This window comes from Morone saxatilis, unplaced genomic scaffold (genome assembly GCF_004916995.1).
Source record: "Morone saxatilis isolate NCDOM2014 unplaced genomic scaffold, NCSU_SB_2.0 Contig16, whole genome shotgun sequence".
In the NCBI taxonomy this organism is placed as follows: domain Eukaryota; kingdom Metazoa; phylum Chordata; class Actinopteri; family Moronidae; genus Morone; species Morone saxatilis.
In genome coordinates, this window is record NW_023339718.1 from 11,565,222 (window position 1) to 11,579,124 (window position 13,903).

The 13,903-nt window shown below is 39.9% G+C and overlaps 1 protein-coding gene across 1 annotated transcript; it reads left to right on the top strand.

Moving 5' to 3' along the window:
- Positions 1-335: 335 nt before the first annotated feature.
- Positions 336-8,157, top strand: tspan36 (tetraspanin 36). Its single transcript, XM_035659260.1, has 7 exons — positions 336-544; positions 4,247-4,438; positions 4,576-4,650; positions 4,767-4,862; positions 5,468-5,620; positions 5,947-6,030; positions 6,623-8,157. Exons 1-7 carry the CDS (start codon positions 485-487, stop codon positions 6,701-6,703), a joined length of 741 nt encoding a protein of 246 aa, XP_035515153.1. The 5' UTR covers positions 336-484; the 3' UTR covers positions 6,704-8,157.
- The last annotated feature ends 5,746 nt before the right edge of the window (positions 8,158-13,903 follow it).

Genomic DNA, 13,903 nt, shown 5'->3' on the forward strand with positions numbered 1-13,903 from the left:
TTATATTCTGGCGATCATACACTTACCTAGGAATATTATATTCAATTTCTGCCAACAGATCTTCCTAAATGATACAAACTAGACTTTTAACTGAAGATGAACGTGAGTCAAAGGGCTCGAACCAGAATAAAAATATGTCAAATAGCCTGCAGAATAACTTTTATCATTAAAGTAGTTCCTATTATCCTCCATATCTCTGCGGGTTTCCCTTTTTTTGGGGGGGAGGAGGAGTGCTGCGTGATAGCTTCCCAGCAGGGTGGGGAGGTGGGAGGGGGGGTGGAAGGATGTAGAACCTGTTCTGTTTCATTGCTCTCCTCCCCAAAGCATGTGACCATGTGATCACAGACTGAAGCCAGACAGGCTGAGGAAACTTGTGACCAACGCAGCAGCAGCAGCAGCAGCAGAAACAACCAGCAGCGAGATATAAAGTGGACCGGAGCAACTCCACAGTCCTCCTTCAGTCTCTTCACCTCCCTCAGACAACATGGACTGCGGAATCTTCACGTCCAAGACCGTCCTCCTCTTCCTCAGCTTGGTGTTTTGGGTAAGTCGCGATCTTATTTTTCCACCTGCAGAGATTTGAGTTCTCTGATCTGGCTGCTTTCTAGGATGGAGTCAACAGTGCAGTCTTACCTTTTATCACAGAATAATCGCTATTTTATTATTATTATTATTATTATTAGATTTAGGGGAAGATCAATGTTTTGGTGTGTGTGTGTTAGGGTAAATCAGAGTAATGAGTGGATGAACATCCTGGCATCCTGCCCCAGTTTTCTGGCCAGCACAGTCGCCATCATTATACTGTACTTCCTCATTTTCAGTGTACACCTCCCGTATTATTGCTCAAACCTGCGTTGTTCATTTTAGTTGGAAACTTTTATTCCAGAAAGGCTGTGAGTAATATTTCCCCAACAATGTGAATTTCCGTCCACTTTACTGGAACTCTAACTTAAATGATTTTTGCTGTTTGTGAGTCAGCCAGCTTGAACTTTGACTCATTCAACGTTTGATCAGAGTTTGTACCTTGATTTCTGTTCCTCTCTTTCCATTTGGCCCTCGCTTACAAACAGTTGTCAGTTCTCCTCTGTCTCCCTCAGAGGAAAATGAGTTTTGAAGGGCCAGAGTCAACTTTTCTCTGAGGCTGTGGCTGATGTCTGTGTAATTTGATTACTGTGCGAGAGGACTGGGAAAACACAGGCATGGTTTATTTCTTGAATTCAAACAGCCACACATCCACTTTTTACTTCCTCACTCTGTCAATCTAATGCTTTGTCTCTCGGTTTGTCTCACACGTGCAGGTATACAGGCATATATGGGTCTGTGATCTTTAACTTGTGTAGGGTTGATTGTTTTCTCACCTGTTAGCCACTATACACAAACACATCCCTACTACATGACAAAGATCTGTCACATACGTTGCAGGTTTCTAGTGGCAAAGCAGTAGAAATTCTATACGATCACCTCTCATTGATAAAGCACATATCTCAAAGTGTCGCTCACATCTGGATTTGTCCTGTTTTTTCAGACAGCTGCAGCTCAGATGTGTAGTCTGAATAATAATGAGCATCCATGTTTGCTGCTTCCCTCAGATTCTTCAGGCCTTAAGTAGCAGTTCAATTCTGTTAGATACAGTAGGAAATGTCCCCTACTGGTTGTTCATCCATGCCATCATCATCATAATTGAATTTCCAAGCCTCTCAACGATATCGATAAACAACGCTGGTTTACGGGTTTGTGAGAAAGACTATTTGAAAGACAGATTAACTGTAACTCGGGCGTAGGAGGCATGTATTAAGAATTTTTTAAAATCAAAATATTAAATTATAGTGTTAAACTCTGCCTGACCCACTGTTAGACCTATCTTTATGAGATCACATTATGCAGATAAACATTGCACAAACCCACAAAAGTTTATTTGAAGTCATTTTGAAGATCCCAAAATTTCAAAAGATGACAAATATTAGGTAGTGAATTCAGTAAAAATGTGTATGAAAGGATCCACTTAATTAGAATATTTCCATTTGATTTAATGGTGCCGCAATATAACACGGTTTATTATTTTTTTAAACAAATGAGGAGATTCAAAGGTAAAAGTTTAAAAGTTCATGTGTCCTGAATGTTTGGGAGCACGTGAGCATGCATAGCTGCTTTCTCTCCCAAAATGTCTGCTCCCTGGAACCTGGTCTAAGATACAGTACCAATACGATTCTCATGCAGGGGCCCACTAAAATCATCCCCACAGTCTTAAGAAACATCGCCTCAGAGATTTCTCACATTCCAGAGAGGTGACACCGTGCACCGGGGCGCTATATGTTGTGTAAGCCTCTTTGTGCTGCTCCTTAGGCACAAGATCAGAGTTTCCAGAAAGATTAGGGGTGAGAGATGGGAGGGGGGTTGGGATCCCGTGACTATGGAGTGATTAAGAGAAGTGAGTCATGAGGCTGAAGTTGAGGGTGAATGATTGTTAGGCCACACAAAATACATGCAAACAAAGACAGATACCCAATCTATAACTCACCTCATTACAGGGGAAGTAAAAGTGAAAATGACACAAATGCGCAGACACACATGAAGGGGGATTTCTGGATTAATAAGTATGTAGTATTTTTGCCACAAATGTTCCATCCACCATGTGAAGGGAAATTTTGCTGATCACATATTGTCACCTATTCGGGCCGTACCAGTTGCATTTAAAAAATAGAGCTTACACAAACCTCTATATTTGACTATGAACACATTTTTTTGTTTAGATTTTTTTTTATATTCTTATTAATTATGTAGCTTTCATCTCCCACCAGTTGTTTTTGTTGTTCCCCCCGTCTATTGGACTTCTTTTATCACACACACAGGTCTGATACAGTGAGTTTCAAAGGTCAAAGGAACGTCAGGAGTGCTGATAATAAAATAAATACTTTGTTTTCAGTTGTTTTTGCTTCACAGTTTTTATAGTGTTGACCCTTTAGACCAGATCACAGAACAATCACTGCGGTTCTGGTGTCAAAATTGGCCCTTAAACATAAAGTCTTATGATTGATGAGCTCACTGCTGAAGCATGACTTGTAGAAGCGTCACAATGATGGTGTGACTTAATGCCAAATCAACATCTGACTCCACCGAGTGACCTTAACAGCCTGTGTTCATCACATGGAATCCCAGCAGATAATGAATAATAAAAGGAGAGCAAATCTCTTTGTGCTTTATCTAAAAGCAGCTTTGTTCTCTCTTTACAGTTAATGGTTCTCATTGACTGTAGGTGGACCTCTGTTTCTATCTCTCTGAGCTTTTATTCCTACAGTATGTCATGTTGACAGAAGACCAAACTGATCTTACATCAGTGTTCATGAATAGAAGGTTAACAACAGCTCTTTCCTCTCTGTTGTAGAGAGTATGACGCTTTCAACCACAGCACAGAGAGAAAAACAGATCATGTGACAAATTCCTTCAGTTGTGTCAATGTGTGTTTGTTCCCACAATACTTTGGTATTTTAAATGCAAAGTCTAACTATGCAAAGGTTTAAAAAAAAAAAAAAAAACTTCATGATTGTTGACTCTTTACTCTTTTGTTGTCTTTTGACCCAAATAACTAGGACGGAAATTGTCAAAATTAGGTGTGCCTTAATTTGGCCCTCAGCTAGTGCTTTGTGCAGAATGATCTGTGGTCAAAAAACATCAGCAGTTAAAAATGTATTCATTCAGTGTTTATTTGTGTGTTGTATGTATGTTTTATTATATATGAAACTGAAAACTGTTATGTCTAATGGTAATGGTAAATACTTTCCTTTACATTTACTCTTTTCTCATTTGCCGATTATACATGTAGAGAGCTGACAACTGAAGAAATCAAGATAATGAACTTAAAAGTTTAAGCTGGCTGACTCACTGACAAATGTGACAGCAAAATCCTTTAAGTCAGAGTTCCATCAAACTCAGCTAGATGGAAATTCAAACATTGTTGGGAAATGTTACTGACAGCCTTACTGGAATCACTTTTTCCAACTGAAATGAAGAACCCAGGTTTGAGCAATAATAAGGGAGCTCTACAGTAAAAATGAGGATTGATGGTGGTGACTGCCCAGAAAACTGGGGCAGGATGAACATTCTGCCAGGATATCACCTCTGTTTTACCTCTGATTTACCTTCATGCGCACACACCAAAATATTTCTTTCTTTCCCTAAACCTATTGCAAACTTTGAATGAATTTAAACAATTGACACGTAACTTGTTGATGTTTTCTCCTCCATGCAGGCTGCAGGAGCCGCGTTGGCCTATGTCGGTGCCTATATGCTCAGAAGCTATGACAACTTCGACCACTTCATTCAAGACAAGTACACATTGATCCCGGCAGCTATCATCATCGGCGTCAGTGTGGTGATGTTCATTTTTGGTCTGGTGGGATGCTGCGCCACACTCCGGGAGTCCAAAGTCGGCCTTAGCTTTGTAAGTGTGTGTCGCAGGAGAGAGGAGGTTCACATTTTCATTATTATCTGTAATGTGTCTTGTTTTGGTTTTCCCTAAGCTTTTATTTATCCTCTCACTCTGTTTTTACAACTTCTCTCATTTTATTTTCTCTCCAGTTCTTTCTGATCATCATGCTGATCTTTGCAGCTGAAGTGGCTGCTTTGGTCTTTAGCTTTATTTACCAAGGCAAGGTGAGTCACAGATACATGTACTCTTTCACCCGACTGCTAACAGTAAACTATAGTAGATATTAGCCTATATTAGACAGCTGTCGGCATTATGTGTTTTTTTCTTTGCGTCTGTCCAGATAAGTGGCGACCTGGAGCGCTCGATGAACAATGTCTTCATGAAATATGATGGACAGAACGCTGAGACCAGAGCTGTGGACTACCTGCAGACTGAGGTTGGGGTTATATTCTACTGTATATAAAAAGCTTTGTCTTCCACTTGTACTTTTAGTTTCTTCCACCACTTCTGCTTTCATCCTCTCTTGCTTTCTTGCTTTCACTTCCCACTCTTGTACTTTCAACTTGCACCTCAGTCTGCCTGTCTCTTGTCTTTTAAGAAAGAAGGCATCTTAAAACAGCAACAGCTAAAAACATGGTGGTATGATGGTATATCGCTGCCCTATTGTTGGGCCTGAGCTGAAATGTCTTCAACAATATAGAAATAACATCCATAAACGACTGCTGCGCTCTGCACCAGCATGCATCAAATTCACACCTCTAGGTCTGTCAAAAGACATTCTATAAGTAGCAGGAAATTGCTCACTGAAGTAGAAAGTAAATAGGTGAAATCAGTGTGATAGTGAAAAATCTTTTAGTAACCTCTGTGCTGTAACTTCCACATTATAGGTGAAAGATGTAAGTGTAAGAGGTTGGTATTTTCCCGTAAGCCCTTCTCATATAGTGTCACTCTTTCCATTTCTCTATAATGTCTTTTTCACTGTCAGATGTATTTTTTGGACTCCTGTTGAGTTCTTTATTAACTTTGTCTTTGTCTGTGCAGGTGCAGTGCTGTGGTGTCAGAAATTACACCAGCTGGTCCAACACGACCTGGTTTGCAAGCCACAACAACACAGTGCCTCTGTCCTGCTGTAAAAACCGTACCTCCACACAGTGCACTGGCAGACTGGATCAACCGGACCTGCTCAATGTAGAGGTAAATCATACAGAAGCACTACTGGCTCTTTTTGACAGAAATACTGTGTTGGTGTAGGTGTGGTTACATGTGCTTTTGTCTGTGTTGAGCTTGGGATTATGATATGTTTATGTGATATTGTCGTATATGTGCTTTTAACTGCTTCTCAAAGTGCAACTTGAAGACTTTAAATGGGAAAGATCTTACGTTGAATGATTTTTAATGCTTTTATGACGCATAACATAAAGTCTGCAAAGGCAAATTATAGGCAGTAAAGCGAGAGCAGACATTTACAGATGTGCATGTACAGTATGTGCGCTCACTGTACTTGTGTGCATGTATTTTAGGGTTGTGAGGCCAAGCTGGATATCTTCCTACAGGGTGTGCTGGGTTACGCCATGCTGGTCATTCTGGGCTTCGCCATCATCAAGGTAAAGACGGTCACATACAGTTTAGCAGCAGTGAATGAGAATTACTGTACATCCTTTTCCCTATTGTCACTCTGCAGTTAGCTACATGTCAATCTTTCTGGAGAACTAGTGGGATATGTATTGTACTGGGTGTGACATGTTAGTGCTTGTCAGGGGTGGAAAAACAAGTTGGAATATTGTTCAGTTGAATCACTTGAATAGTCTTCAAATCTACTCAAGTAAAAGTACAATGATAGCTTTGTTGAGGGCTACTCCTTGAAACAAAAACGGATCAGTGTGGTATCCTAACAGCCATTTCAGCATTTGTACACTTTACTGATTCAATTATGCTTGAAAATCAAAGCTAGCTTTCTAAGAAATTTTAACTCCAAGATTTCCTTAGAAGGGGAAAAGTAAATGAATAGAATGACCTGATTGTCCCGTAGACTACTTCTTATTTAGCACTTGATATAAACTTTAGAAGAAAAGTGGTACAGTTGAAAAATTAATTTATAGAAATGTAAGTATTTGAGCTTGTCCCATGAGCATGTAAAGCTCCCGAAACTTAATTCAAGGAGCTTGTGTCTAATTACCTTCATTTTTCCTGTTGCAGTTCTTTGGGATGCTGAGCGTATGTGTGATCACCTGTAAAACCGGCGGCCGGAGGAGTGGCTACCAGCCTCTTTATGCCTGAACAACTTACTGCATCCACCTACCACCTCCTACTTTTGATTGACTAGGTTTGCTGACTGTTTACAAGGCAGTTTACAGAAGCATCCAGGGCGATCATTGTACAAAGTATTATTTAAATAATGGCATATACAGTATACACATGGGGCAAACCTTGTCTCAGTCGGAAGGATATCCTACTGGAGCATTCTTCCACAGAGGAAATCAGCATAAGTGTTCCTCTGACTTGTTAAATCATTTTGCTGAATGTGGACGTGGCTTTCAACTTTGAGATATTGTCTAAATGTTATGATTTTTATGATAAAGTTTCCATATGGTTACTGTAGGATCTCAGCCAACAATGGCCTTCCTTTGGCAGAATAGACGTGACATATCATAGAAAGTAAATAATAGAAAATGTTGATCCCTGTTGGATTTTATTTGCTGAAAGCTCTTACTCTCCAAAGCAGCTTTTAGTTTCTAATGCTGACTGTCAACCTGGTGCAGCTGCCATCACATCACAGGAGAGAAAAGGTGACAGGAAGGAAAACCATTTTGGACATTCAGGCTTCAACCTGTAAATCTTGCCTAGCCTTCTCACTCTCCTGCATCATGTAGATATTCTTTTAAAGAACATTTTCTTTGTAGGTAATATAATGAAGAACTTCAAGCTATATTTTAAGCTTTTTGTGATTGTGAACACAAGGACAGCAGTTTAATGCCTTATTTAGGTATACATATAGAAAATGTTATGGTCAGTTACAACTGTATTGAATTAAGTTGCAGTTCTATAGTTTGACTTTGGTTGTGTTTATTATGTTTCTAAATTAAACAGGTGAATATTTCCCAATATGATGCAGTCCTATCATATTATTATCTTGCCTTGTCCTCTGTGTTTTTTGTGTTTTTAACATATTGTAATGTTTAAAAAAAAGGGTTATTTGCAGAGTGCACATTCAAAGCACAACACTAAATGTGACACATGCTGGTTATCTCTCTCTCTCTTACCTCCTGACTCTGCTGATAAAGAGGCCCTTATTGCCATTTCGCCTAAGCCTTGTCAGTGTTAGAAAAGATAAATGAAAATATAAACCCCAGGGTCATCAGGGAACACAGATTAAAGGATAGGATGCCTATTGATGAGGCTGTAGATACAACTGAGTTCAACCATTAATTACATTTGAATTGACATGATCCCCTGATTACCTTTTTCATTAATGAGAAATTCAAAACCTAATTTTCTCTCCTGTAATAATCAAATATCCATTACAGCATCAACTGCAACACTTTATCATGCATATTCACATTTGTCGCTGTTGCGCGTTGAGGTGCAGTAACAAAGGCACTCCTGCAGGTGGTGTTAGAGAACCTGCAGTTGTGAAGGGGCCCAAAAAACACCTAATATGTATCTCTGTCGGGATAATAGAAGATATGTGCGTTCACTTATTGTCTTTCAGTTAATATGTTAATATATTAAAGGACAAATATATAAATGCAACAGGTCTGAAATCCTTTATCAAATATTATTTATCTACTTCATATTGACAAAACTTGAGTTTGAATTTCAATTAACTGCTTTTCATGTGATTAACTTCTGTGTGTGTGTGCTGCTGTATTAATGACATCCGCTGATGTAAATGACCCTGCGGCCCTGTCTCAGTCTGTGTCCCTCTCATATCTCTCCACTGCATATCTTATTCAGGGTATATCCTCACTGCTCCAGGCTGTGTTGACATTTAGACAGGCCGGTCCTTTTTCAGAGAGAACTGTTGGCACACGCATGGCTAGATAACCTTGTCGGCTCTGAGACCCGTTTTCCTCCCTCCTTCCTCAATCTGTCTGTTTCTCCTGTCTCTCTTTCACTCTCCTGTCTTTTTTTTATCTCTGTGTGCTTGTGTCTGTTTCTCAGCTCACCCTTTCTCTCTTGTCATGCATCTTTCTCTGCCTGTTTCTCTTTTACATTAGAGGTGTATTTGCATCTCTATCTCCTGGCAAGACCACCCATCTGTTTTCTGTTTTCTCAACTTCCCTCGCTCTGTAGTATCAGAGTACTGTTAACCCTTGATATCAGGTGGTGCAGCAGGGAAGATAAGTGCTCGTCCTCAGTAATGCTGCGTTCTGTGAATAATGCAGATCAATCAGAACAGAGCAGCTGTCTTTTAAAGCAAATTATGCGAGAACATAAACCAAGAATTTTTTTTTATTAATTATTAGTTAGTCTTCTCAAACACTTGCAGCTTGCTTTGTACAGGGCAGTAATGTGGAGTATTAGGTCGGGGGGTTTTGACTTCATTACAAACATGGCAGTGAAGTGAAAGAATGGCATCACTAATTTAATTTATTTATTTTTTACATAATTCTTAAATTACATATTAAATTTTCTTTGCATTTTAGATTAGTTTTACCCTTTTAAGGTGTAGATCTGAGTGGCCGTAAGTGGATGTTGGGATGTAGAGTTATGTTATGTTTTTTCTTGGTTTGTTACATGACTGGAAAGGTATAAAATATACTGTAAAGGAAAGTAAACCAAGCTTGTCAGGTAAAGCTTTTCCACCTTGCTGACCCCTTTGATTAAAAGGGGTATTCTAATGATTTAGTATTTAGAACTCATAAATCGGGAGTCAAGCTCCAAAAACACTGGATCCTATATTTTTCAAATACCAACACACACACCTACACACACACACACACACTCAACAATCAACTATCTTCAAGCTACCAACTCTCTCTGGGAATGATACTCAACAATCAATTATCTTGAATTGGTTGTTTTTGTTCAACCAACGTTCAGGTGCGGTGGATTCTTGCAGATGCCATTAGGAGAGCCAGACAAAGCAAATATTTTCACTCATTATCTATCACATGTACTACTGTAACTAACTATTGCAGCTTTACAGGCAGCTTTACAGGACCAGTGTGTAGAATTTAGTGGCATCTAGTGGTGTAGTTGCAGATTGCAACTCACTCGCTTAACCCCTCCCTTTCCTAAGCCCTATCTACAGCCAGTTTTTGGTTTGTCTGTTCTGGGCTATTGAAACAACGCAGTTCAACGTGGCGGACTCCATGGAAGGTGACCCACAGCGCCTGAAAATAAAATCAGGTAACGAAAACACAATGATTCGTATTTTCAGGTGATTGTACACAAATTAAAACATACCTATGAATATCATATTCAATTATTTCTGTCACTCGATCTAGACCTTTAAGTCAAATCTGAAATAACCCTAATGATGTCATCAGGGTTATTTTTTATATTTCAAATGTTATACAACTGTTTTTAGAGTCTTAGTAATACTCTTTGTGACAGGTAAACTAAACTTCAAAGGAATGGACTGCACCATTACATATCAGATTTGTAGACCTTCAAGGGCAATAATAGACTAGAGGAAAGGAGAAATATCATGAGGTTTCTTCACTTTTTCATAACAACCACTGTGTTCAGCCTTCACTTTCTGTCACCCAAAGGTAAAAACAAAGAACTAAAAAGTGTTGAATTGGGTTGAGAGGAGCTTGTGCGTATGATTTGGCACTGTAGCATTTGCTATTCCCTTATGAGTCATCTTTGCACACCTACAGATGAGCCCTTGTCTGTCTCCTCTTTGGTCCATCACCTCTCTGGAAAAAAAAATGCAGCACAAACACACACAAAGCGAGCTGACGAAGCCAGATGTTGTCACAGGGAAACTTTAGCCTGACCTCTAATTTATTTATTTCCTTTCCTACTTATCTGTTGGAGGGAGGTAACCTGAGGAGGACACACACAATACTGCAGCGACAAAAGGGCAAGCAAGGCAGTTTCTGCGCGTCTGAGGACTCTCCTTTCATGACTTGCATAACATTTCTTCTGTCATACTAAATGCGTTTTCTGGATTTGTTTTGCTTTGTTGTATATGTGCCAGCTTTTACATCAAACAAGTAGCAAAGCCCCATGATTTCTACAAGCAGTTTGCTATTGAAGTTTATTGAAGGGAATGTTTTGGGAACTGTTTCCTTTTATGAAACTATAATACAACAAATATAACCAGTACAGTGAAAAGGTTATGTCTGAATTTCTCCCCTTCACTTTCCCTCTCAGGGCAGACCCATAAATAATGACACACATTGTCAAGACCAGAAGCAGGTGCTGCTGACAACATGTGTGCCTCTGTTTGTGTGTGTGTGTGTGTGCGTGTTTCTGTAAATAGCCACCCACCGCCGACACTGTGATGTCTCCATTTGTCAGATGCTATCAGTGTTAATTAGAGGGGGCAGAAATACAAAAGAGAACCAGAATCAGATGCAGAGAACAAAACCTATTTAAATGAGCACCAGCAGTATCATAGTATTATCAATATTATCTATAATTTTCTAAGCTCTTAATCTTCACAGCTCAAGTCTTTACAAGAGATACTCAAGTAGCCTTTCTTTCCTGTTCCCACTTCTTTTCTTTGTGTACTTGAAATCTTCCTTTTTTTTCATTTTTTCTATTTTTAGTGAATCTTGCGAGCAGTGTTATTTGAAAGATGCCAGCGATTTTTATCTAGTTTTTGGCTAACCTCCAGAGGCTAGTGACTTCCCTTTTACCTCCAGCAACCATTGCGTTTGAAGTACTGGAGGAAATAACCTGTGTTACTCCTCCCCTGGAAATAGTTTCAGGAATTTAAATCACACGCATCCCAAAAGAGTCTGGGCACAGTTTTATTTTCTGCTCTCTCATCTTTCTGTTGTAAATAACGCCAGGTTGTGATGTTGCAGTGTCTCAGAAGCTGTGTTAGTGCAGTATGATACAAATACACACAGGAGACACTGTGTTGTTTCATGCCGTTGTGATTGTAGATACACTTTTGAACTGCAGCGCTGTTAGTCCACATCACAGAAGCCTAATATCAAAACACTGCCATAGAGACTGGAAACTGACTGATGGGGCAACAGCGATATTTGGATGTTAAGCCAGTGGTATGTAATTTTAAAAAAACACTAAGCAATTTTGAGGAGGGTGAAAGAAAATATTTTATCTTTTATAGCTAATTTTATTATTACATTTTCTGATGGCTTACCGAATAAAAACATCTAGAAAAACACTTTGCTCTGACACAAAAAGCAACAAAAGTATTTGACAATTTCCTCCTCACTACATTCCACTTCTATCCCCGTCTTGTCTTGCCGACACACAGATACACCTGGAAGATTGTAAAGCTAAAAGCAGCTTCACTTCAAAGGTACTGTAAGTCATACAGGACCTCCACACTTGATGTTTTGGAAAGGGATGAGCATTTTTCTGTCACTTTAAGCACCAGCTCTTTGGTTACAACCTCCCCTTTGTAATCACAATGGAGCCGCTGACCCATCATCTAACAGCTTGCATTTAGCAAATTATTCAGCAGATTTCTGCACCTTTAAAATTCCACTAAAAGGGTCCTATGAAATAAAGTAAAAAGACTGCGGTTTCCCTAGGTTGGTGACAAACAAGAGAAACATCCTTAACACTTCTGTCAGGGTCATGCTGGATGCTGTGGTTGCCCTTTTCACCTATTATGTCACGTAATGAAGCAGAAATAGCACATGAAATCCAGAACTGTCCCTGTGACTCTCCTCTCCTCTTCTCTTTACACTGGGTTCATTACATTAGGTGACTCTTGGGTCTCTGTTCTCTCCACAGTCTCTCTCCTGTCTGTTAATCCTGTAGCAACTTATTATTACATTCTCCATGACCTGCCTTCTCTTTCTCTCACTGCACTGACCCTCGTAGGAACCGTAACCACCCTCTACTAACCACTGCAGGCTATGGGACTAACAGACGGTTACACAATACAGCCATAAGATATTGCAAACAGTGGAGAAACTTCTGTTTTTAAATGATTTGCTGTCTCCATCTTCGTGAAGGCCTTCAGCCCACACAGTGCATCAAGTTTACACAGTTTTGAGGTCAGAAGTACTTTTGGGAAAAGTACAAAATCACAAACTGAACTGAAACAAAATTACAAAATGTAAAATAAACTAATATATCAAATTGTAAGAGTACATTTTGGCTTTAATGTCACAATTTTGCACAAACTTTCAAACGGGGGTTTTGTGTGTGAAAGTGTGAAGTTGTTTAATTTCAGAAATATTATCAGATAACACATATCAATTGCTTTTTTAATGTTCTTTTCTCTTTTTATGTTAATACAAAAAGTAATATGTTGCACATAAACTGTCATTTCCAGTGAATTCAGGTTCCTGTTTTCAAATGTCTACTTTCAACTAGATGTCAATTTTTGCATCTCCCTAGACTGTCTTCAGGTCTCTTCTACTTAAACGTATTTATCATTGGGGGTCCTGACACGCATTCTTGCTGCTGTGAAAAAAAAAAAAAAAAAAAAAAATTCATTCACTATAAACAAAGACTCTTATCTAGCTTCCTCTCTATGGGAATCTCAAACACACTAATCCTGCACATGCCAGCATGATAGATGACTAATGTAACGGTCAAGATGGAATAAGCTGGAGGCTGGTTCGGGATAGGTTTTGGAGACCAGTGAGTCCAGCACTCCTGCAAAACCGGCCCAGGTTTATCTGAGGTCAGAGTGCTGCTGGGAGTCCTGGAGGGAGAGAGGGGGAGAAAAGATGGAAGAGGGTGGTGGGGAGGAGAGAGGGAGTGCGCGAGAGAGAGAGAGAGAGAGAGAGATGGGTACTTAATCATCCATGGTGCAGTGTGTGAGTGTGTGTGAAGCCACTCTAGATGTATCTGAATCGGGGTGATCCCTCCTCTCCTCCCTCTCTCAGATCACTCCTCTGGAGCGCGGACAGAAAGCGGACAGTCGCCCACAATAACCGGCTCTACAGCAGCCGCCTCTGGTTATCTCATCTCGGCGGATCGCCCCCGGTGCCGACCCGTACCGGCTGCTCCTCTTCCTCCTCCCGCGGTATCGTCTGAATCACAAAAACACACATAAGAGAGAGAGGGAGAGAGAGAGAGAGATAGCGGGAGAGATGCGGTCGTGTTTCACTTTCTTTGCTTCCAAGGACCCTTATCTCTCACATCTTTCCCCCCGGATCTCTGTGCGTGGACGGCGGGCTGCGGCTGCGTGAGTACGGATGGTTGCTGTTGTTATCTTTGCATGGATTTTCTTTCTTCTTCCTCTTGTTGTTGCACACTGCACAGATACTGAGATAAGATAAGATAACGTGATTCCAGTTCAGGGAGGGTTAAATAAGAAGCACAGGCCTGTCGTTAGTATACTTTTTTAAATGTATTTATTATTTT

What these genes read in the sequence shown, in the direction of transcription:
- tspan36 (XM_035659260.1), top strand. Translation starts at nt 485, where the DNA reads ATGGACTGCGGAATCTTCACGTCCAAGACCGTCCTCCTCTTCCTCAGC. An exon ending in TCCTCAGCTTGGTGTTTTGG is followed by an intron (nt 545 to 4,246) that starts GTAAGTCGCGAT and finishes TCCTCCATGCAG; the next exon opens with GCTGCAGGAGCCGCGTTGGC. An exon ending in TGGGCTTCGCCATCATCAAG is followed by an intron (nt 6,031 to 6,622) that starts GTAAAGACGGTC and finishes TTCCTGTTGCAG; the next exon opens with TTCTTTGGGATGCTGAGCGT.